We start from the raw sequence: 25,326 nt of genomic DNA, 5'->3' as shown, positions 1-25,326 counted from the left end.
ACCTAGCACTCGTTTCTCTCTCTCTCTCTCTCTCTCTCTCTCTCTCGCTCTCCCACTCCCATAAATGCAGTGACACTTGCATTCTGTGTGTGCATGCGTGTTTGTCCAAGTGTGAGAGTCGAAATAGAAAGTGAGAGAGTGGGGGGAGAGAGAGAGAGAGAGAGGGAGCTAGAGAGAAAGAGAAAGACAAGGAGGGGTGGGAGTGTGAGCGCGAGCGCGTGTGTGTGCTTAAGCTAGCTACTCACAGAAAAGAAGGAATAAGAAAATTGAAGTAGCCGCCATATGCTGAGGATTTTGGTGAATGCCTTGCTGAGGAGAACCGCTTGTTTTTCCGGCGGATCCTAAGAGATGGGAAGCTCACATTTGCTGAACAAAGGCTTGCCATTAGGTAAACGTTTCCCTTTCCTTCTGCATGGGGCCACAGGTGAAAGTCTTGTACGGATATCTGCAGATATTTGAGCGTTCGTTCGGCTGTCGTACAGTGTACTGCCTTCCCCTCCCCCTCTTCCTTTCCTCCTCCCCTCTTTCTCTGCTCCGCTTTTCCCTCTTTCCTATTATCTTTCATCTGAACCATTCATCCACACACAATTGCTTGCTTTCTGCTTTCTCTTTCCCGTGCGAAGACAACATTCGTCCGGACCTCTGATGGCTTGCTTTATTAACTGCATTGATCTTTCCAAGCTGGAAAGATAAAACACACACACTTTACCCTCTGGAAAATCTGAGGGGTTGGCAAGGACATGACTCTCTCTCTCTCTCTCTCTCTCTCTCTCTCTCTCTCTCTCTCTCTCTCTCTCTCACACACACACACACACACACACACACACATTGTACAGTGGAAATGTGGCTTCCAGTTCCGGCCTCGACTTACTTTCTCATTTCTGTGTCTTTCGAAGGAAAATCTCATTCTAGAAGAGTCCAAAAGCAGGAATTCTTAGCCGTAGGAAGAGTATAGGGATTTTCAGGATGTAATGGAAATAGTTGTAGCATTCAGGTTATGGGCCACTATTTAGTCTTAAAATAAACATGTATTGAGATTCGTTTATATATTTGATATGGTTAAAGATATTTCTGATCAGATGGACACAAAGTAATTTTTTATTGTCATAACTTATATGTTTAGGAGGATATTGACTAGTCAAAGTGACAACACATATAAGTGCCTTTACGATATTCAAGTGATTTCTTTTTTTTGAAGAATCCCAAATGCACATTTCCAGGAAAAGTGGGTGGAGTACAATGCATTGGCTTCAGGCAAAAAACAAAAACAAGATTCACCTCAGCTCAGTTTGTGAGGAGCAAAACGTGTCATTAAAAACAGGTTTTGTTCTTTTGGCACGGTGAATGTGTGGCTGGAATTTGATTTTGGCTTTCATTTTCACCAGAAGACAACAAAGGGGGGATGTCAGCTTGAATTATCGCCCGTGGGCAGTCGAGGTCTCGTGTGACTGACCCTGATGGTTATGTTGCTAATATGAACTAGCTAATTCAAACAGATCCAGCTCACCCTCGGGGCAGGGCAATATGGAAAGAGCCCCGAGGGATTGGTGTGAGAAACTACCATGTGTTTCTTCCAGCACAGGCTTCTTGATTTACCTAGCTGTGATCTTACATGACAAAGACAGAGAGAGTCAGTGAAATAGTGCTTTTTCTTGAACGGAGCATTTGAGCTGTGTGCTTGGATGCATCTTTTGCATGTTTTTGGAGTTTTGTCCTAATCAGAAAAAGAAAGAAGTCAACGGTGGCTGTTACCAGATAACCGGATCCTGCTGGGATGGTTTAGATGTCACTAACACATAATTTACGGTTGTAAAAGCTCACCTCTATCACAAATGGAGAAAACAGCTGGTTCTGTGTGGGAACGGATGCCTGAAAGCCAGGGATCTCTTCACAGAGGTAAAGGGCTCTTGTTTGTGCATAAACGTGAGCATTGTGTGTGTGTGTGTGTGTGTGTGTGTGTGTGTAAGAGTGTGAAAGACTATCCTGAGAGCAGGAGTGGGTGGTGCTGATAGAGGTGGTGTGTCTGTGTCTTATGGGCATGATTACACCATGTCTGCACTTGCCAGGCTGGATATGGTCAAATTGGGAGAGGTCACAGGTGCACATATTGTACTTCTGTTACTACATCATTAACAAGTAGCTAAATATTTAGCATTTGAAATATGCTGATTTTGTTTTTTTTATTTAAAGGGTGTTTAGATGTCTCTCTATACTGTTAAAAATAAAATAAAATGCACACACATATACGTGTGTGTGTATGCTATACACACACACACACACACACACACACACACACACACACACACACACACACACACACATATATATATATATATATATATATATATATATATATATATATATATATATATATATATATATATATATATATATATATATATATATATATATAATAATAATAATAATAATAAATCACAAATATATATGTGATATAAAATCACAGTTCTTGAAGAGTAAATAATTGATAGTAAAACGTTTTTGAGCAGTAAATCAGCAAGTTAGAATGATTTCTGAAGGATCATGTGACACTGAAGACTGGAGGAATGATGCAGAAAATTCAGCTTTGCATCACAGGAATAAAATACATTGGTCCCACTTTATATTAGGTGGCCTTAACTACCATGTACTTACATAAAAAATAAGTACAATGTACTTATTGTGTTCATATTGTATTGTAAAACACTTTTGCTGCTATTGAGGTGGGATAGGGGTAAGGTTAGGGAGAGGGTTGGAGGTATGGGTAAGTTTAAGGGTGGGTTAAGGTGTAAAGTATGGGTCAACAGTGTAATTATAAATGTAATTACAGAAATTAAATACAGATGTAATTACATGTCGTTTTTTTTAAATATAAGTACAATGTAAAAACATGTATGTACACAATAAGTACATTGTACTAAATTATTAATTAAAATGTAAGTACATAGTAGTTAAGGCCACTTAATATAAAGTGGGTCCAATACATTTAAAATGCATCAAATAATTTCACAATATTACTGCTTTTAATTGTATTTGTATCAAATAAGAGCAGCTCCAGTGAACATGAGACTTCTTTCAGATACATTACCAAATTCTTACTGAACTTTTGAACGCTAGTTTACACATATACTTGGACTTTCCATTGACAAGTCCGTTAGTGGATGTTTTTTTTAACTGACACTAGGCAGAGCGCCAACTTCTGCTACTCAGCCAGCAGCGCACTTATCGCCAATGTCAATACAGCGCAACAGTCCTGCCCACCTTTTCAGCAGTCTTAGTTTCCGGAGGTATTTTTCCCATTCATTCTCTCCATTGGGATTTAACCCAACCAGCTCTGAGATGAATCAACAAACATTGGCTGAAAGCAAAAAAAATATGTGAATACCAGAAGCCAAGGCAAGACTCAGTACTTCACGTGTAACCGAACTGCAGTCCCAAGAAACACTGAAAATGCTGTCGTATAAAACCATTGATTTAATCATCAGTGAAACTGCCTCGATTGAATTATTCGCAGTGATTCATGAGAGTGGTTTTTATATGGTAGCCGCAACATATTTTGTTCTTCAGTGGAAACTTGGCTTGAAGTTTGTTAGCTTGTCCAGCATATATTGGGTTATCACTATAAAGTGGCCATTTAAACCTGAAAATGTTGGAGGCTTTAGATCAGTGAATGGTGACGAGCTGAAAAAACCACAGTACTGTGAAGCCCCACAGGTGGTCATGCAAAAATATTTTTATTATTGAGCAATAAAAAGGCAAGAATGACTGTGTTTAAGAGTCTCTTTATTTTAAGAGTCGTTCCATGATAACTAATCTAGACATTCAATGTCTGTGTGTATCTTAGCATTGGATTTTATCATTTGGAAGGAGTCTTAAAATAACAGTGAATTTGCAGACAAAGTGATGTTTACAGTCAGTGCTCACATTAAACCTACTTGAGCACAAGATCAAGACGGGTAACACATGTGATTGATTTCTCTCTGCAGGCATCAGGCCTCCCATAATGAATGGCCCCATGCACCCTCGTCCTCTGGTGGCGCTGCTGGATGGCCGGGACTGTACGGTGGAGATGCCCATCCTGAAGGACGTGGCCACCGTGGCCTTCTGTGATGCCCAGTCCACCCAGGAGATCCACGAGAAGGTATCTAGCACTTAACGTCACTTACTCTTTGGTAGAGTTGCCCTTTTTCAATTTTGGATTAATCACTTACTGTATGTTGTTCTTGTTTAAATGGCTTTTTCTTCAAATGTAACTTTCTCAACCTTTGAAGTGTTTTGCGTTTCTGTTGGCTTAACCAAGTCTGTGTGGGCAGCGAAAAATAACATAAACCAATAATATCTCAGCCTACTTTTTCAACCAATCCAATCCAGATGAATCGAACAAATCTTGCTCCTTAATTCCCAGTATTTCACTAAGGAGTATACAGCATCACAGAAGTAAAATGCATTGTGAACGCTGTTCATGATTTATTACGACTGTGCGGAGTGGTATTTTTTTCCATCACTGGTTCGCACAGATTAATATATCATTTAATATAGACGGTTTTATTGGGCGCACGCGCCTGGACCTAAGTTAACTTCCGGTCTGTGTTGTGTGTATATCAGTCTGGCTGCAATGTCTTCTAGAAACGCAGTTAAAGGCGAGGTGATGAGTAAACTGAAGTTGGGCTCAGGTGGTTGTGCTGTGGGATGTGTTTCCCATACATTTATTTATTTTTGGAGACTCGCCACATTAAAAACTGATTGATTTTCAAAAAGGCTTCGTTGAATAAACATGAGTAACCTTATGTACTGCACGTTTAATAATAATAATTCCCTACATTTATATGTTTAAATATCAAAGCGAGGCACAGGTGTTTTTATATCGCTGTATTTCTGAAGGAAGATTTGCCTGATAAAGCAGCGTGTGAGCGTAACGTTACCAGCTCTGCTTTGTTTACAGCTGTTACTGGGGAAACCTCTATTTCTCGCACTTTATGTCTGTGCTTTAAAACATCTCCTGCTGGCAAATAATGACTTTGCATTTTCATTAAGTCCGCCTGATCCACAAAGCAAACATATTTTGTTTGTTATCAAAAAATATCTACTCTAGAGGGACTTGGCTGTTGTTATTGATTCTATTTGCAGTCTACCGGAAGTTAAGTTAAGTCCACCAAACGCGCATGCCCAGTAACGTTTGTTTATGTTGTTGCCGTTGAAACCGTCTATATGTTAGAGTATGGTTCTGAAATCCATCATAGATCCCACTGGCTCGACGTGATAGAGCCTCCTTGGCTTTGTTACATGGAAAAAAAACACTTCATCTCACAGGCTAAAAAAGTAGTTTGCACAATGGGTAATATTTATGAGGCTGTGAGCTTTTTGCCAGAATTGAGTAGAATGATTCGTTAGATGATTTCACTGGGTAGCATGATGAAATCTCACAGCCATCTGTCTCACTGCACTTCATGTGATTTATTTATTTCAGTCTCACTTGCTCGCAGCTATTGATCAATCATTTTCTTTAGCATTTGTTAAAGCTAGATGAGCGGGATCTGATCTGTCATGTTGTGATGTTTCATTGTGAGAGAACTTGTCAGTCTTTGAGAATAATGTTTGAAATTTGTCTTGAATGAACTTTATCTGAGTCTAGTGTCATGTGTCAGAAATAAACCGTAAACGAAAGATTTTTAGAATGTAATTTATAATGAAATTTATATTATTAATGTATATAACTATCTATCCATCCATCCATCTAGTAATTTTAATCATAGTCATTTTTCTGAGTTTTATTTGTATTTTATTTTTAATTGTATTTTGATCAATTGAATGCAGCTTGGTGAGAATAAGAGAAAAACATTTTTAAAAAAATGTTTACAAACCTAACCTTAAACAGAAGTTTATAGTTGTTTAGAATTAGAACATAATTCATATATTTAATTATTCCATTGTTCATTGTTATTAGCGGCAATTTGGCATCAAGTGCTTAAATGCAACAACAAAATAAGTCAAACTCACTTTAGAGTATATATAAAAAGTAGAACTTTTATTAATAAAATAAACTAAAATCCACCATGCTACAGGGCAGGCTATGCCTAATATAAAATAACAAATTACTTATATAAAATTTAAATAGGTATACAAAACAACTTTGGAAATAAGTGAACATGCATTATAACCAAATAAATAAGAAACATAGAATGTTTATTAGCAAAACGAATAAGAAAGCTTGGAGGCACGGCATACACCTTGATGTCAAATAAAAGAAATAAATTACACAAAGTTTAAATAAAGTAAAAATAAGTAAACACTGGGAACCAATTAAATAAGAAACTAATGTTATTATTATTATTTTTTCAAAATCACTTTGGATAAATGGAAAAAGTCAACAGGCTTTTCAAAATCCAAAATATTGCCAAACAGGTGCTTTTGCATTTTGTTTCTAAACTAAATCATCCGTCGTCGTCTTGTCAGCCTCACCTCACTCTTCTTTTCAATCAGCTCACTGGATAAATTAAATCTGATCTGTGATGTGACTGCCACGTTCAGATTTTAATTGTACTAGTGTCTGTACTTTTTCTCAACTAAATGATTTTGATTACCGACGGTGAGGGTCGGTGCTGCGGTGGGCAACTGACGAAACCAGTGTTGTGGCTTAACACCGGTATCACTGTCAGCACCGTCTATCACGGCAAGCCTAAAGGATAAAATAAACAAAGAAAAAAACCCTGCACCCCTAGTGACTTAGGCCCTAAAAATTCACATCTTGGCCAATAGTGGGAAAAGCACTAGTGTCCTAGTGAAGTGTTTGTGGATCAAATACGACTGGCTGGAAAAAGAGCAAGTGCATGGTTTAATAATGTGTTCATTCACAGAGGAAAGTTGATTTGCTGCTCTCTGTATTATGCAGAGTCACTGTTATCTTTTCCAGACTACCCATGAACCTAAATTGAACTCATTTGCTCTGTTCATTCAACTGGCTTCACACAAAAGACCAGTCGTCGCAGCCCGCCATAAATCATTCACTCTCAACACAATTCGCTTTATACCATATCATATAAATATTTGCTCCCCCGGGATGCGTTCGTGCTCATGCAGACCTTTACTGTGGCCGGAGCTGCTGATTTGTCGATTGCTGTTGGCATGTTTTGTGTGGTTCTGGGTGTCTGCCAGGTTGATTCTCGATGAACACTCCCCGGGCTGCACAGACAGATGGCACTCCCTCTCTGCCCCTTCCCAAAAACCTACACAGATCCTCCTTATTTCACCGCTTTAACTGGCTGCTACTGAATGGACAGAAACTATACAGTCTCCTCACACAGAGAAAAGAGCCTCTGATCAGATAGAAAATCAATTGACTGTCCGGGAGAGAAATTATTAGCAGATGATAAAGTGGTGTGAAGATTTTCTGCTAAGAAAGGGCTGTAAAACCCTGTTTCATTCTGGTGCAGCTCATAAACGACACTGATTGCTTAATGTGGTGATTCTTCTTGATGGGTGTCAAACCAAATGATGTTTTTCATCATCATCCAGAGTTATTATAATGTGATGAATCTGTTTATGTTGTGTGTTACTCCAGAACTTGATGGTTTATTAGATTATGTCAAGTGTTTTCAAGTAAACTGATTAATCATCATGAACCCTTTGTGAGTGGGGATCTTCGTGTTTTGCTCTAAAGAGTTTTCCTCTGTTAATCTGATTAGAAAATCCTGAGGCAGTGTAAAAACATGATCCCTGAAGTGCATAATTAGCTCATGAGAATGAAACACGTCCCCACATTCTTTTTACTAGGGTTATTATCATTGAAATACAAAAGAAACATTTCAGCTATTTGCTAAGGAAACATTGCTCCGATTCGTTTGCTAAAATAACTCAAACAAAAACTATAGGCATGTTTTTAAAAGCTACAATACACAAAAACAAATTCCGTATTCCTCAAAATGAATAAAAACTTTGAAATGCAAACTCAAAGTATGATGCAAACCTGCAGTAATTAAATATGTTAAAGGGATAGTTCACCCAAAAATCATAATTATGTCATTAATAACTCACCCTCATGTCGTTCCAAACTCATAAGACCTCCATTTATCTTCGGAACACAGTTTAAGATATTTTAGATTTAGTCCGAGAGCTCTCAGTCCCTCCATTGAAGCTGTGTGTACGGTACACTGTCCATGTCCAGAAAGGTAAGAAAAACATCATCAAAGTAGTCCATGTGACATCAGAGGGTCAGTTAGAATTTTTTGATGCATCGAAAATACATTTTGGTCCAAAAATAGCAAAAACGACGACTTTATTCAGCATTGTCTTCTCTTCCGTGTCTGTTGTAAGACAGTTCAAAACAAAGCAGTTTGTGATATCCGGTTCGTGAACCAATCATTCGATGTAACCGGATCTTTTTGAACCAAATGGAACTGAATCGTTTTAAATGGTTCACATCTCTAATACGCATTAATCCACAAATGACTTAAGCTGTTAACTTTTTTTAATGTGGCTGACTCTCCCTCTGAGTTCAAACACACCAATATCCCGGAGTAATTCATTTACTCAAACAAACAGTGTATTTAATCGCTTTTTATCAATCAGTGTCTTTGCTGCTGACCTTCAATGACCCAAGTCAACCATACTAAGCAAAATTACTTTAGATCAACATACATTTTTGTGTTTGTTTGTTTTTTATTCATCTTATTGCTGAAGAGTGTTTAACTTTCTTCTCCTGCATCGTATTCTTCAAGCGATCCAGATTGACAGCACAGCTGGAAAGTTCTACTGTACAGATGTGCATTTCCTAAAATAAGAACTTTTTTATATTAAAAACAAACGAGCAAGCCCAGTCCAGCCGAGAAAAACTAATGTAAATGTAACGCAAGACCTTCTTTCTTTTGCATTACTTAAAGTTGTTTAAAAACATTAATTAAAAATAACTAGTTATTTTTTATGGCGTAACGCAATTTTGTAACGCATTACTTTTAAAAGTAACTTTCCCCCAACAATTGTTCCTTTCCATGACATATTAATTTGTTTTCTCATTTTAGTTAAATTGTTCCCACAATTGAAGAATTAGTTCCATCGTTCAATAAATTGTGGGCATGTTGTACTAATTTCTTCTCTCGTTTTAATTAATCAATCGAAAACAGGGAATACATTCGTATAACATGGATTTGATTTACTAAAACAAGGGAACAAATGAATAAGTTATGAGACACAATAAATATATGGCATGTGCAGGGCTCCCGAGGTTCACTCACTGTATTTAGGATTAGTTAAGATTGAAATCATTTCGACTTGCCCCTCAGTTTGAGAGCTGTTTCCTTCTCATAGACTGACTGTAGTTTGTTTCCCCTCTCTCAGGTTTTAAATGAAGCAGTGGGTGCTCTCATGTACCACACCATCACCCTGATGAGGGAGGACCTGGAAAAGTTCAAAGCACTTCGTATAATAGTCCGCATTGGGAGCGGCTTTGATAATATCGACATAAAGTCTGCCGGAGACTTAGGTAATAGTTAAGAAGATTTTCCATTACATCCCACATGTTGCACAACAGTGTGTGTTTGACCGTAACCCTTCCTCGTCTTCAGGAATAGCAGTCTGCAACATGCCCGCAGCTTCAGTCGAGGAGACGGCAGACTCCACCATGTGTCACATCCTAAACCTGTACCGACGCACCACCTGGCTGCACCAGGCTCTCCGGGAGGGCACGCGGGTCCAGAGCGTGGAGCAGATCCGGGAGGTGGCGTCTGGGGCGGCCCGGATCAGAGGGGAGACGCTGGGGATCATTGGTCTAGGTGTGTGGTCTCACATAGCCAGACTTTAGACTCTCGACGTGAAGTCTGATCCACTTCCCTGTGTATTCTGGCTAAGAACCGCCGACTGAGACAGAAAGAGATCCTCTGAACGAGATATGAAGGAACCAGCTGCTGTTTGTTTTGTTTTTATGTGCTGTTTAGGGATGAGTAAATCTGAATACACTGGTGCAGGCAGAATAAAAAAAAATCCTAATTATGGAGACACCAGTGGCTTTGAAGATAACAGAGAGGAAACAGTTTGTAATGTGTGTAGACCGTGATCTGCGTTTCTGTCCAACCAAAAGTAATTATTTCACCGAGAAAAAAAGAGTGAAGTATACAGTTCCTCATTTCAGTGCTTTTTTTTTCCCGCCTGCCAGTGGCTCACTACAAAATAACGTTTTGTCTGTGAGTGTGTGTGTGTGTTTATTTATTTATTTATTTATATAGTTTAGGATCAGTATGAAAAATTTTATCTATCCACCTATCTATCTATTTATGTATATATATATATATGTATATATGTATATGTTGATATATCCATTATTGAATGTCAAACAATTCTGACAATTCTGAGTAAATAAAAATCTAAACTAGCAAAACTAGTTATAAAAAAATTATAATAATTTCAACACTGATAATATTTCTGAAGGATCATGTGACGCTAAAAACTGAGGTTCAGTTCTGAATCACAGGAATAAATTACAATTTTAAAATGTATTCAAATAGAAAACATTTAAAATCTTAATAATAGTTAACAATATTACTCTTTTTACTGTATATTTAAAAAAAGAAATAAATGCAGTCTTCATGAGCTTAAGAGTCTTCTTTCAAAAAATAATATCTTAAACCAGCCTTTGGTGTGAGAGACCCGGGTTCGAATCCACTGTGAGACACCAATGTGTCCCTGAGCAAGACACTTAACCCCTAGTTGCTCCAGAGGCGTGCGACCTCTGACATATATAGCAATTGTAAGTCGCTTTGGATAAAAGCGTCAGCTAAATGAATAAATGTAAATGTAAACCAAACTTTTAAACAGTAGATATAATGCATAAAATAAGCTCAATCGAATACTGCACACATTTCACTTCTTCCTGAAATACAATCCCGATGCATTTTAAATAGTTTTATCTTTCTCTTCTCTTCTGCTTTTTTTTTGTCAGACTGTAAGAAAAGAAACTCAACTACACACCATTTTAATGAAACTTGTTTTGTAACAGGCATTATTGTATTGACAGGGTTTATACTGAACTAATTTAATACACCATTAATTTATGCATTTCTTTTACTGATGGTTTTTGTCTGCTCTCAGGGCGTGTTGGACAGGCGGTGGCACTAAGGGCCAAAGCATTCGGCTTCAACGTGATCTTCTACGACCCGTACCTGTCTGACGGGACGGAGCGAGCCCTGGGACTGCAGAGAGTCAACACCCTACAGGACCTGCTCTTCCACAGCGACTGCGTCACCTTACACTGCAGCCTCAACGAGCACAACCACCATCTGATCAACGACTTCACCATCAAACAGGTGTCGTCTACAGCCTACAGTCACAAGCACCAGAGCATACGTAAGCTGCTGCCACATTGCTGTGTGATCATTACTGTGTGTTGACCGCAGATGCGTCAGGGGGCTTTCCTGGTGAACACGGCGCGTGGCGGTCTGGTGGATGAGAAAGCTCTGGCCCAGGCTCTGAAAGAGGGCAGGATACGAGGAGCAGCCCTGGACGTCCATGAGACGGAGCCCTTCAGGTGAACAACAACAACATTTGATGTTGAAGAATCGTGGTGTTTTGACATTTGGATGGATGGCTTGCTCCAAACTTTGTTTCTATTCCACTCTGCCTCTACGAGTATTTTTCGCCTTGTTATTTGGCTACAAACCCCACAAAATATGCGTCTGTTTGCTACAAATGCATTACAAGGGATGCAACGAATGCGAGCTGTTTCCTGAAGGCAGTTTCAAAGGAGAAAAGCAGCATAAATAGTGGTGCACTTTCGTAAATTATGTTAAATTGCTTTCATACCAGTTGTGAAAGCCAGTGTTATTTTATTATTGTAGTATATATATATATATATATATATACAGTACAGACCAAAAGTTTGGAAACATTACTATTTTTAATGTTTTTGAAATAAGTTTCTTCTGCTCATCAAGCCTGCATTTATTTGATCAAAAATACAGAAAAAGATGTAATATTGTGATATATTATTACAATTTAAAATAATTGTTTTTAAAATTAATTATACTTTAAATTATCATTTATTTCTGTGATGCAAAGCTGAATTTTTAGGATAATATAGTTATTATTATTTTAGCATGTATATACTATGATAGATTTTATTGATATTTTCTGTATATATATTTTTTTTTCAGTTTTTATAATTTATTTTAATTGGTTGTTATAATTTTATAATTAAAAAAGTTTACAGTTATTTGTATTAAATATTTCTTTTATTTATTATTATTATTATTTATGTTTTATTTTTTGCTTTGATCAGTTTTAGTTAGTTTCATTTGAGTTTATTTCCTATGCTTCAGCTTATTTTAGTTTTTCACGCTCATTGAGTGAATATGACTTCAGTTTCAGCCAAGGTCCTCTCAAAGACGCACCCAACCTGATCTGCACCCCTCACGCGGCGTGGTACAGCGAGCAGGCCTCCATTGAGATGCGTGAGGAGGCGGCGCGGGAGATCCGTCGTGCTATCACCGGTACGTCACCACACTTGACTGCCTCAGAGCTGCCATTTGTCAAATGATTTGAGAGTGCAGTTGAGTGAAAACCTTGTTCTTTGATTGCAGCTCCGCAGGCTTGATGTGCTGTGATCAATGACTCAGGGTTATCCTGTAATGAAGCTGTTTTCCTCCTCCAGGGCGCATTCCAGACAGCCTGAAGAACTGCGTCAACAAAGACTTCCTCACACAGACCACGCACTGGGCCGGCATGGACCCGACTGTTGTTCATCCAGAACTCAACGGAGCCTACAGGTGCAGCACACTACTGAATAACTCATGTATCGTAAATGAATGTTGGATACAGGTGGTGCTGCTGTTTTGTATGTGCACAGCCATTTTTACCAGGACTTCTGCTGAAAGAATAATCCACAGATGGCCATGCAAGATTGCTTTTACCCTGCTTATAATCAGTACTTTGGATCTCTCAGTCTTGCTGCATGTTTTTAGAAAATCTTCAGTGATGTCACTTGTAACCACCTCTGAAACACCCATGTCACGTGTATGAGGAAAATAATGAATGATTGACTGATATGGGTTCATTGCCCATTACGACATCTAGAGAGCAGAGTGGACAGTAGCCAGTGTTAATCATGATATGTACTTTATATAAGATTTAATGACTGCAAATGAAATGAGACAGAATTGCTCATATGCACATATTTTATGATTTAAAAAAACAACAACAACTGAAAACAGATTTATTGAAACTGACACAGGGCATGTAATGGATTTTTTTTTGACATCCATTTCTGTGACCTTTTCAGTTGTTTATGATTGCTGGATAAGATTTTTTGAAATAGTTTTGATTAAGACTGATTCACTAATGAATGATTCGATATGTGAATCTTTTCGACTGATTTATTGAAAAGAACTGACTAGATAACTGGATTAAACTGTGTATAGTCACTATTGAAATTTTAATTTCAATACACCATACAGCATCATGCTGCTTACTGCTTTTATATATTAGCAATATTATAAAATATTCATTTTCAATAAAAATGTATTTACAATAAAAGATTTTTTAATAATATAGTAAGGTTAAGTAATGTAGTTACTTGATAGTTCATTAGCTTAACTTTATGATGTTAATTTATAAAATTATAAATGTTTTTGAAAGAAGTCTGGTGCTCACCAAGGCTGCATTTATTTAATCAAAAACACTGTAAAAGCATTTCAATTGTGACGTATTAAACTTACAGTTAATAAATAACTTCTCTTTTTAATATGTTTTAAAATAAAATGTATTCCTGTGATGGCAAAGCTGATTTTCAGGATTCCTTAATAAAAAGGAATTTCAAAAGCATTTATATGAATTAAATGGTATTTTTTATAACATTCAATATGTCTATACTGTGACTGTCGATCAATTAATGCATCCTTGATAAATAAAAGTATTAATTTCTCTAAAAATATATATATATGCTGACCCCAAACTTTTTTTAATGGAGATTGTACAATACGATGCATCACATCATACGTGTGGTGTTACATTTAAACGTGGCTCATCCAATCAGATTGTAGAGGTGGAATTAACCATCCATTTTTTAATCCACCATAATGCAGTAAGATTTTAGTTCAACAGAGACTGTTCCAGGTGTTGCTGACACTGCTGTTTAATATTATTCCTCTTCCTCAGGTACCCCCCAAGCGTCGTGAGCCTAGCTTCAGGGGGTCTGCCTCCTCCAGTGGAGGGCATCATGCCAAGCACCGTACCCATCACCCACAGCCTCCCCACCGCGGCCCACCCTTCGCACGCCCCGTCACCCGGCCAAACCGGCAAAGCCGAACCCGATAGAGAGCAGCACCCCAACGAACAGTTGTAGCCCCCTCTTTAAAAGCTCTCCGTACCACTATAGAACTCTCCTGGTCCTTCTTTACCCCAAAGAAGAGGAGCGGACACCAAAACCAGCCACTAAAAACACCCACGACTCTGAAGAAGCCAACGCTTGACTGAAGGTAGAGGACTGCGCTCTTTGAAGTAACCAGTGGGAAAAAAAACAACAACAAAAAAAGAGAAAGTCTTGTGGATTTGAAACTTCTCCCTGATGCAAAACCCTGCTGTTTTAGATTGTAGTCTGTCCAAGTGCAGTGGGCGATCTTTTATCTGTTATTTTGTCCGTCTAATGGGTTTCATTGTTAAAACAACAGTAGCTATTACATGAATGTTACCTGTTTGTGTACAGTTTTAAGGACATGATCAGTGGTTTGTAGACCAGAAAAAAAAAATAGAAACGTCATTAAGGCAGGCATTTTACCACCTGATTACGATACGATACGATACGATAACAAAAAGCATATTCGTTTCGCTCCTTTGATTTTAAAAGCACCAAAAGAGGCGGGATTTGCACACCCTCTCAGGAAAATTTACCCCCCCCCCCCACCTTCCTTTTAAATTAAACCACATAGTGCATTGTTTTTTGTACCCATTTGTCTTTTGTAGTCTAAATTCAGTGCAGTACTTAAAGAACTACACACAGTATGTTTTATTTTTATTTTCGGAGCATGTATTACTTTATGTGTTAAGGGTTAAAAAGAAAACAGAAAATGTTCAGTTTTTGAACAAAAAGGAAAAAAATGTCTTTGTCTTGTGCTAAGCTGGCTTAATGCTTGCCTGTTTGTGTGCGACTTGATTGTTTCGTGTTTTTCGAGGATGCCGGGATCGTTGCAGCTCTCCATCGCCTACATAGATTCCTTCCTGGTAAAGTGGTAGGCTAGCAATATACATACTATATATACTATGAGATATGAATATTTTTTGTTAAACAGAATCCAAAAAGAAATGTTTGTGACTGTATGCATTTGTATGAATTATTTTAAATGAAATAAAAGTCCGAGTTAAACGACACAGCAGCATTTCACTGATGTCATGCCAGGACAACCGAAATAGTGCAGGTTCAGTTCAGGTTTTCGTTTGTATTTGAACCCATTTCAGGATAAGAACACATTCACTGTGAGCGCACTCTTGTCGACGTTAGTTCTGTAATATGCAGATCAAAAGATACCAACCAGGCATCATGCTGGAAATAGTTCAGACAGGGGAAGTGGGTGAAGATTTTGTATTAAAGGATTTCTGTCGAACCTCACCCTCATGCTGCTCAAAAGGAGAAGTTGGGGTTATCAAGCTCCAGTAATGTGTTATTAAATTAAAATATTTTGACTAAATTAACCTGACATGGTTAGGCTGAATACCAGCAAATTTGAATAACTTTTTTGCAGGTAGATCCATTAGAAAATATTGTAGTTGCGTAGAGTGAGGAGAAATACAATTATTAACACAGATTTAGGAAATATGTCAAATTTTCACGGCGAATTTACATTTTTGATGTCATTTTGATTTGAATAATAGTTCTAAATAGACCTAATAATTCTTAAAATAGCTCAATCTTACAGTAAAGTGCAGACTTTACGCCAAACTTCTCTAGTCACTTCATCTGCATAAACCCCACCCCCTTTTTTTTTTTTACAACCAACTACAAGATCTCTTTCAGATCTGCCTCCATTCAAGTGCACAGAACCAAGTCCCTCCCTGTAATTTGATTGGTTGTTCAATAATCCGTTTCACTCAAATGTACATCCGTCGCTACTTCCATTTCATCGCAAAAATTTTCTCCTTCCACTATAGCATTTAAATTTCATTAACACTTTAACATATTTGGGGCTGTTTACACGACAACATTTTTACTTTTTATGCATTTTGCCTGTTTACACAACAACAGCATTTTGGAGACTGAAAACGCATAATTTTAAAAACGGGTTTCAAAGTGCACGTTTTTGAAATCGCCACTGTTATCGTTTCCATGTAAACACCCAATACGGGATTCTTTGAAAGCGGTGACGTTATGCACGTGCGTAATACGTGTTCAGTATGTAGACATGCTAAGTATCTATTTTAAAGGCAAGTGCGAACAAACATTCACAACAATGGCGTTGTTGCTGCTCAAGAGTTTGCTAACGCTTCTTCAGCAAAGTGTCTATTTACTTCACCAATATTAAAACCATCATATACATCATATAATCATCACTTCCCTACAGGAACTGTTTACTAACAAGGTGATCAGCGCCAACTACTGGCCTAGCATACGTAATACAACACTTTTGGCCATTTTCGCAGATATGTGTGAACGCAAATCATTTTGAAAACGTTGTGTATACATGAAACTTTTAAAAAACACAATGGAAAAACGGTTCTATTTTTGACTACATCGTAGACTAACGTTTGACGTCATCAGCGGCAGACTACATTACTCCTTGCCTGTCTAATAACTGTTATATACTGAAGAGCTACTGTATGTTTTCATTGTGTGGAAAAGAGCATCATGAACATTCCGCTAAATTTCTCTTTTTTTTGTTCCACAATAAGGAAGAAACTCAAATAGATTTGGAACGACATGAGGGTGGGAGATTGTTTTTCATTTCTGGCAGAGCTATTTCTTTAACACACTATGAAACCAGTGCACAAGCTAGCAAGCGCCTGTAATTACGTGGTCAGAAGCGTTGAATTGGGAATGTTCTTTACACATTGAGGTGGGGGGAAGTGATGACTCAGCATTGAAACTGATCCCTGCACATGCTGTTTTTTCTTCCAGCAATGTCTCTCAGCAGACCTCCATAATTCCCGCATCCTGTCCTCTGCTTGTTCTGGATTTCGTTTTGGTGCATTTTGCCACCGAACATAAGAAGAGGCCTTAGAAAGTCCCTGAGCAGTTTGTCAAACCAAAGAAAACTAAAGCCTGAGAAGAACGGACATTAATTCAACAAGCACTGCAGAGCATTATAAATCATCGTAAAGGCTCCGATTCGTTTACAATCATCATTGTTAAATAAGCCCTGTTCGTGAGCAGACGGCTTTGTAAACATGCATGTGCGATCTAAATCACGTGTCTGAGTAGCTGAACATTATCTAACTCAAGTTTTCATACTGCATGCCATGCGATAGCACTGAATCTGAGCGATACATTCTCATTCAGGATCACAGTTACAGTTTGTATTACTCAGTTTTCGAGGTTATATATGTTCATAATAGTTCTTGAGATTGTTCTGATGCTGGCGACACTGATTCCAGATCAGAAATGTGATCGTAAAGGGCAAGAAATGAACTGATTTTTAGCATGTGTTGCACCATACTGAAGGTCGTCAGATTTGGCTGCGTCTTCTATTTGGGAGGCGCACTCTGTATTTCCGGCGTGTTGTGATGTCCGTTGGGCGTCAGTCTGTCCTGAAAAATGTAGAGGTTGTTGCTGGCTGCGATGGCGATGATGTTTTCTTTGGGATGCCAGGCGGTATGGAGGATTTTCTTCCTGAAGTCCAGACTGTCCACGCTGACGTCTGTCTCTTTTCGTTTCTGGCCCACGCACACCCGCCGCGGCTGCAGGACGGCCCGCCGCTTGCACACCTCCCGACTGGCCTCCAGAGTCACGTCGCGCAGACTCGCCCGGTCAAACATTCGGAAGTAGTTGTTGTAAGCGCCTGTCATGATCACGCTGCAGAGGAAGAAGAGATGGATTGAGAGGGTTATATTTCACAGGTCAAAGGTGATGTTTTGAGGGTTATTGGCCTCACCTGTCCGTTCCGTTCCAGGCACATTCAAACTTGTCAAAAATACAATCGCTTTCATACAAAGAGCACAATTTGGTTCGCAAGTAGTCGTGGACCTAAAACACAAGCAAGCATGAGAAAGAAAGAGCCAGAGAATGCTGTACAAAAACATTCGAGTTAAGGTTAGTCTCGTTTAGTACATGATACATGCATTCAAGCTTCTTTATATATATAACCATATAACAGGAGTGTTGCTTGTAGCTGTAAAACCTCTAATTTTCCTGTTTGCCAACAGAGAATGAAAGGTTTTTTAATGTTTGTTTTTTTTTTTTTTCAAAGAAATGTACTGTTGCTGCCCTCACTATTGCCTGAAATGTTTTTTTATTTATTTATATGGCCCTCCAAGGGGCCCTGAAAAATTTATAATATATATTAAACAGCAATTACCAGGTTTCAAATGCTTTAAGACCTGGGTAATTATAGTTATTTTAAGATTATTTTACTCCAAAATAGAGAAAAATCTGAAATATAATCACTAGTAAAAATAAAATACAACAATAATAATATTAATGTAGGAAAATTACCAAAATCTATTGTATTCCTACTTAATTTTACATTATATAATGTGCATATGGCTGTATTTTAGTATCAGTTATATAGGATTATAGTATTTAATATTTTAATAAAATTTCATTTTCTAGTTTTTAGCTAATTTTTGTCATTTTTATTTTAGTAATTGTATTGTTATAATTATTTCTATTTAGCATTAATTTTATTTTAATTTTAGTTTCATTAATTTTAATATTTAAATTCATTTTATTTCTGTTAGTTTTTCATTTAATATTTAGATTTACTTTTCTTTTAAATTCATTTCAAATAACAACAGCTATTTTTTATATTTATTTATTATTTTTTAAAATATTATTTTTTTTTATTTTAGTTTTAGCTTTAACTATAGCAATATTGGTATAACTTATTTTTAATATTTAACTTTTAAATTGTATGTGTTTGTACGTGTGGGGATGTTTTTGTGACATATCAGGACACAACTCTGTATAATGACATGGGTATGACACAGGTATTACAAGGAGAGGGTGACTTATGAGGACATGTGTCCCCATTTTTCAAAACGTTTATAAATAATACAGAATTGGTTTTTTTTTTGAGAAAGTAAAAATGCACAAAGTTTCCTGTGAGGGTTAGGGTTAGGTGTAGGGTTGGTGAAAGGCGATAGAATATACAGTTTGTACATTATAAAAACCATTACGCCTATGGGATGTCCCCACTTTTCACAAAAACAAACATGTGTGTGTGTGTGTGTGTGTGTGTGTGTGTGTGTATGGCAGAGGCTTTAAAGTAAATATTTTTCCACTTATTTTAATGTTTTATTTTCTCTTTAGTGCAATAAATTTAATTTTGCAAACATCATTTCCTCTTCATAATATTACACATATTTCTGTTTTTACAGGAAGGAGTCTCATAATTTAAAAAAAACACTGGTAATACCATGGTACTACCATGGTGGATGTCCAAGAAACGCAGTATGCCATGGCACTTTTTTCCCCTTTTTGTTTTATATTGAGGCCAGACCAGCTTCATACGGACTGAGAACGTTGTGAGGCCTCAGCTTGTGTGAATGTGTGAGTGAATGAGTGAGTCGGTGAGACACCTGGTATGTTTCCACTGGTTTATTTTCCATGTTGAGGTCCCAGACTTTAACAGTGAGGTAATCTCTCGTGAGCAGGTATCGACCGCTGTGACTGAACTTCACATCTGACACCGAGGAAACGATCTCTGAGAAGAACGATCGGCGGGATGGATCCACTGCCTCTTCAAACACTAATGGAGATTACACATACACACATGGCATTACAATATAAAAACATTTAATTTCATATAAGGTGTAAAGATATTGACACTAAAAGAAGTAAACCACCTTACACCTTATGACAATGGGTTTCAAATCTGAAAGTTTTAGTTATTTAACATTCATTTTATTTAACCTAAAAACCCAGACTTTTGATAACACTTGTACTGTGGGTGTTTTAGTGGATATGTTCCTGAATCAACATCCTTGTAAGTCTTGGAACAACACTCTGATTTCAGGAGTAGTTAATGGGTATGGTTGACAGGAATGCTGTTTCAAGACAATCAGAGTATGTTCATCCAGGAAAATGTCCTGCTTGGCAGTATCATCTTGTATTGCATGCGCATGCGCGGCTCACGCTTGGCGTGCTGGTCACAGAGTGCGCGCGCTCTCATGTCACAGAGGCGCGTGGCTCCTGTGCTGCTGCTGAAGGCCAGCAGGTGGCAGTGGTGAGGGTGAAACTCAGCCACCGTGATCACCTCACTGAGGTTCTCCATGTTTTCTGGCTTCAAATCCACGATATCTGAGAGAAATTCACTGAGGAAACGCAACACTGAGATTTTATATCACCACTAATTGAGAAACTATATCTTAATAATCTTTTTCAGAGCGATTTTTTTCCAGCTGATAAATGGTCAAACCATTGACAGACAATCAGAATCTATTTGAATTTTACAGCCTTTTACTGTTTCTGAAAACCACTGAAAAAACAATGGTTTTTGCAACTTTTTTTTCCTCACAATTCTGAATTTACTACTTCCAATTACGAGTTGATGTCACGCAACTCTGACTTTATCTTGAAACTGTGTAGCAGTGAAAAAAAAAATAACTTTGTTAAATAATATCGCAATTGCGAAAAAAAAAAAATCAGAACTGGGAGATAAAAATGTGCAATTACCATGTTTTATTTCTAATTCAGTGGTAGATAGAGGCTTCCATGATTAAGGCCTGTTCACACCAAGAATGATAACTATAACAATAACAATCACTATAACTATAAAGTTTTAATAATCATTCTAATTCTTTGAGAATAGAGATCCACACTACTGTATTATGATTATGACACAAAGCAACAATATTGTTAGAATCAGAAACATAATTATTTTTTTCCAGTTGATGAATGATAAAAACATTCAAAGCCAATCAGAGCTCCCGCATTTAAAGCAACAGACGAAAAAACTGCAGAGTGTGCTTAAAATAAACAGAACGTTATCATCCATTGGTTTGTAATATAGTCATAGAAATCTATACATAGATTCTACATTCAACTGCTCCATTGATGCATTGGTCAACATGTTGTCACTCATGGTAAAAATGTATGAGTTTTCCATAAAGCCTCAACATTGCACAACCTCTGGTTGTAAAAAACCACCTGGATTTAAACTGAGAAGAAATTGGATAACCTTTCACAGGTAGGAATGTGTGTTTTTATATGTATTAACTCAGTATAACACTTTCTTTTTTAAACTATGGTAACTTTTTAATGTTGTGTTAGCTTTGTCATGTATGTGTTAGCGTAGCAAGAAACAGATAGCAACAGATGCTAATGAGGCATCTATATAGCAATCATTATAGTTTTCACTCTCTTAGCGAAATGTTTTCTTCTGTATTCCTTCTGAAAAGATATTGTCTGCTGCCTTACATGTTAAAAGCCACTAAAAGCACTTAGCAACTGTATAGCATGCTATGATAGCCACCCAAAACACTCTAGTATTACATTTTCAAAATCTATTTTTGCTTAAAGGTGCAGTAAGGGATTTCTGAGAAACGCTGTTGAAAGTGGATCGGACTTGTAGCCAATCACCAGTAAGGGGCGTGGCAAGTGGTGATGTGGGAGGTGCCTGTGTTGAATAGCATGTTCGTAAATTCATAAAAGAAAAGATAGGGGTCTGATTCTTTTGGTGATTTCAAATTCCAGTTCTCAGAATTTGCTTTCTGCACCTTTAAATGGCATAATTACAAACCCCCATATGTCTCTGTGTAATTCTATCTTACAGTAAAACGCATGAGGATACTGAAGCTGCGGTCAGTGATGTTGAGATGCCACAGGTTAATTCTCAGGTCGTCGGCAGACAGGTATGTTTCACAGTCACTGTTGACGCTGATGGAGTTGATGTGATATGCATGTGCGTTAGCAAAAACACGCCGCGGGGACGCCTCCACCAAGAGATCCATCGGCCGCAGCACAGGGACCTAGACAGTGCAGAAACTCACATCATGCAACAAGAAGAAACAAAAGCAAACCGAAGGAGAAATGCTGCACACCTGAAGAGTGGTGATTGTTGAGAGGTCCTTCAGTCTGCCTTTCTCATCTCTAAGATTATAGCCTTCTGCTCGCTTGTCTCTTTCACTCACCTTCCACAGCTTTACGGTCTTATCTGACAAGAAATTATGACATTCTTAAAGACACAGCGCTGTGCTGTTTTGGCATTGTGTTATATAAGTTGCAAGCATATGCATGAGGATGTTAGCAAGCGTTTCAGCTCTTACCATTGGTTGTGAGGAGGAAGTGGGCAGGGTTATGTGGAGGCAGCCAGCGAATCTTATTGATTTTTTCCTCAATCTCCAAACTTTTCAGGTAATCAAACTCAGGCTCATGACTCTGAAATGTACTATAAACATTATATTCGCCCTAAAAGAGAGAGGTAAGGAAATAAGACAACGGAAAGTAGTAACTTTTTTCATGAATGAATTAATTCTTCTAAAACTTTGCTAGATTCACAATGTTAATAACAGCGGAAAAAGCATCTGTACAGTCTGTCAACAGGGTTAATTATTTATTATTATCTTAATTCTGCTGCTTATTTCCTGTATTAAGATATTTGAGTAAATATTATAATAATAAACTATGTAAATATTATAATATTAAAACAATCTTTATTATAATAAATATAATGTATATAGTAAAATGTAAATAACATAAAATTAAAATATATAAATAATTTGATTGTAATTAAAGGCCCCATGCATGAATCTAAATCATAGCATTGTGGTTTTGCCCACTTATAGATCATCTGAATGCAAAAAGTTCACCGAATTAGCGTAAACAAGATATGCACATTAAACATGTATTGGGCCAAGATGTTACTGTGATGTAAACTGAATGTTACTGACTGAAAAAAGAAAGAGAGTAAGCCAAAAATGCTTCAGTTTGACCCATTTAGCTTCCTGTTTCAATAGGAAGTTTGTGAAAAAGGGAAACATAAAAAATGTGTTTGTGAGAGATGACTGACCTGTGGTTCTCTCTGAAAGATGACAACCCTCCCACCCTTATCTCCCGTAGCCAAGAAGTCTCCAGTCTGGTTGAACTCCACCGTAGAGATGACATCCGCTGCATCACACACAAGATTGAAAAAGAAAAAGATTTAACTTTTGGTTTTGCCAAAAACTTGCTTAGGCCTCTATTTATTGTTGGAGATCAGATGGGCCTCGGTCAAACACTGCTTTGCCAAAGTAAACAAAAAATGCCAAGCTGTGCACGTTCACTTTGTTTGTGAACACAAATACAAAGGTCAAAAAGTGTCTCTGACCAGTTCCATCACTATTCAAAAGTTTGGACATTTCATTTTTTATTTATTTTTTATTATGACTAATTTTCACATTTTTAAATAATGGGAAACATCAAAACTATGAATTAGCACAAATGAAAATATGGAAATTAGGCATTAATCAAATTGTTGAATCAGAATGATCATTTGACTTTCTTTATCTTATTCTTACACCATGGTTATTTTAGTTTAACTGAAACAAATACATAATAAATAAATAAATAAATAAATAAATTGTTAATTAAAAATAATTTCTCATTTTAATTTAGTTTAACCTGATGTACTAAAATTACTAATAACAAAACTGAGATAAAAATAAATCATAACAAAAATGACCAAAACAACAAAATCACAATTTTTAAAAAAAATAAAAATAAAAGTGAATTAAAATATAATGATTCAAATGATTAAAAACTATAATTGTATCTGATATTAAAGTAACACTGCTGAACACTTCACAAAACGTCACGAGGTGCATCATGCATGTTAACAGTATTGAAGTAGTTCCCACATTGTTGACTGCTTCATATAAAGATGTTTATTATTGTATAAAAAACTAATTTCAAGCATTTCAAGAAAGCCTTACATGAAACAAATTCAATTAAGTGTGTAAAAACCTTTGACTGACAGTGTAGCTACTGTGAGATTTTGTAGCGTACGATTGTGTGTGTGTGTGTGTGTGTTACCCTCTGTGTACTCTGGCTCCAAAGCTGCGAGATCTGAACAGAGAACTGGGCTCAGCATTCTGGGACGGAACCAAGAGCAGGTCTGCAGCTCTACCAATCCTGCAAAGAGGCGGAGTCTCATGATGATGAGCGTTAAAATGTGAGTGGAAGGGTTACAACATGCTACTGGTGTTTTGATGTCTGCCAGAGAGATTCTCTCCTCTGTTGGAATCATTCCAGACGCTGATATTTAAACATGCATGTCACATGAGTGCCAGCAGAAATTAACACAATTATCCAGATCAGTTTTGGGTTCCTAGATTAGAGATGAGTGGATCTAATCTTGTTCTATATCTACATAAACATTCGATTATCGCTGTGGGGGGATCCTAGATCTGTCACACATATACACAAACATCCCCATCTGGTCCAAAAGCACTAAATGGCCATTAAAGAAGATCACAAAGCACATTTATGCACGTAAACATCATAAAAAGCATGAAAAAAAGGAAAATTCAAATGAAAGACAAGGCATGCTTACAAAAACACTCTTTTACCTTCAGTCACATCGCTGTGCTAACAGTTGTGTTCAGATGCTGATATATTCGTTCAGTTCCATTGCTGTGTAGGTTTGTACAAAAATTGTCTGTGAAGGTTTGTGTTTGTTTGATGGATGACACCCATCCATTTTTTCTCATCCATTAGCATGAAGGTCTGCTGCAAAGCGTCATGGGATTTATGAGCGGTAAGTCCACACGAAGAGGCTGATGACACTCTACAGAATATAAACTCCACAAAAAATGCTGAAGAAAAAACTGAATGTCTTGCCTCGGTTTGGATGCATCTACACCCGGAGGACTCTACCGGTCATTTCATTCCTGTTGGGTTTTCCTGATATCAGAGGTAAACACAGGACAGCTGGAAGGCGCGTAGGCATAGTGATGTTTGTGCAAAAGAATGAGGGAGGGGTACAATTCTGTCTATTCTGCTGCATAGACTCCTCCTCCAAAGCATATCACTGAGAGGGAAACACACAGATGCTGAGTGACGTACTCTCGTCCAATCGTGTCACTGGTCAGGGAGTTGTGGCCAATGGGAGAGCAGCTCATCGTCACATTGAGCAGCAACCACCCACTCCAGCCTCATACTGAAAGAGTTTCAAGAGTGGTTGCCTGGTAACCGCATCTGTCTGTGAGAGCAGAGCATGAGTCTGG

The 25,326-nt window shown here is 37.5% G+C and overlaps 3 protein-coding genes across 5 annotated transcripts in view; 1 reads left to right on the top strand and 2 right to left on the bottom strand.

Annotated features, from left to right (window-relative positions):
* The window catches only part of LOC128027801 (E3 ubiquitin-protein transferase MAEA), a 13,516-nt gene extending 13,122 nt beyond the window's left edge, over positions 1–394 (bottom strand). The window contains exon 1 of the mRNA XM_052615693.1: positions 246–394. The gene's annotated coding sequence lies outside the window, so the exon portion shown is untranslated. The remainder of the gene's footprint in view (positions 1–245) is intronic.
* Positions 241–15,342, top strand: LOC128027798 (C-terminal-binding protein 1). Of its 2 annotated transcripts, none has more exons than XM_052615688.1 (9): positions 241–388; positions 3,984–4,138; positions 9,328–9,472; positions 9,555–9,761; positions 11,074–11,288; positions 11,379–11,509; positions 12,343–12,470; positions 12,632–12,746; positions 14,134–15,342. In XM_052615688.1, exons 1-9 carry the CDS (start codon positions 349–351, stop codon positions 14,318–14,320), a joined length of 1,323 nt encoding a protein of 440 aa, XP_052471648.1. In that variant the 5' UTR covers positions 241–348; the 3' UTR covers positions 14,321–15,342. The 2 variants fall into 2 exon arrangements, with proteins under 2 accessions (XP_052471648.1, XP_052471647.1); XM_052615687.1 differs by lacking the exon at positions 241–388 and adding an exon at positions 789–1,896.
* LOC128027799 (serine/threonine-protein phosphatase 2A 55 kDa regulatory subunit B beta isoform) lies at positions 13,137–25,326 on the bottom strand. 2 transcript variants are annotated; one of them, XM_052615689.1, is made up of 10 exons: positions 24,654–25,326; positions 24,134–24,232; positions 23,133–23,230; positions 22,390–22,531; positions 22,165–22,277; positions 21,915–22,092; positions 20,258–20,422; positions 19,702–19,871; positions 18,057–18,148; positions 13,137–17,977 (listed from the first exon to the last, which is right to left on the bottom strand). In XM_052615689.1, the coding sequence occupies exons 2-10, from the start codon at positions 24,189–24,191 to the stop codon at positions 17,650–17,652; spliced, it is 1,344 nt and encodes a 447-aa protein (XP_052471649.1). In that variant the 5' UTR covers positions 24,192–24,232; positions 24,654–25,326; the 3' UTR covers positions 13,137–17,649. The 2 variants fall into 2 exon arrangements, with proteins under 2 accessions (XP_052471649.1, XP_052471650.1); XM_052615690.1 differs by having other exon boundaries at positions 24,670–25,326.

The sequence above is a fragment of the Carassius gibelio genome, chromosome A14, assembly GCF_023724105.1.
Source record: "Carassius gibelio isolate Cgi1373 ecotype wild population from Czech Republic chromosome A14, carGib1.2-hapl.c, whole genome shotgun sequence".
NCBI lineage: Eukaryota > Metazoa > Chordata > Actinopteri > Cypriniformes > Cyprinidae > Carassius > Carassius gibelio.
The sequence above is the reverse complement of the archived record's forward strand: the minus strand, read 5'-3'. Positions and strand labels throughout refer to the sequence as shown.

Bases quoted from the DNA above. Each gene is read 5' to 3' on its own strand.
- LOC128027799 (XM_052615689.1), bottom strand. From the start codon at position 24,191: ATGCTGAGCCCAGTTCTCTGTTCAGATCTCGCAGCTTTGGAGCCAGAG. The intron at 22,093-22,164 runs GTGTGCAGCATT...TGCACTGTCTAG, and splicing joins CAACAATCACCACTCTTCAG to GTCCCTGTGCTGCGGCCGAT. The intron at 19,872-20,257 runs GTGAGCCGCGCA...AATCTCCATTAG, and splicing joins CTGTGACCAGCACGCCAAGC to TGTTTGAAGAGGCAGTGGAT.
- LOC128027798 (XM_052615687.1), top strand. From the start codon at position 1,833: ATGGAGAAAACAGCTGGTTCTGTGTGGGAACGGATGCCTGAAAGCCAG. The intron at 4,139-9,327 runs GTATCTAGCACT...CCCCTCTCTCAG, and splicing joins CCCAGGAGATCCACGAGAAG to GTTTTAAATGAAGCAGTGGG. The intron at 11,289-11,378 runs GTGTCGTCTACA...TGTTGACCGCAG, and splicing joins ACGACTTCACCATCAAACAG to ATGCGTCAGGGGGCTTTCCT.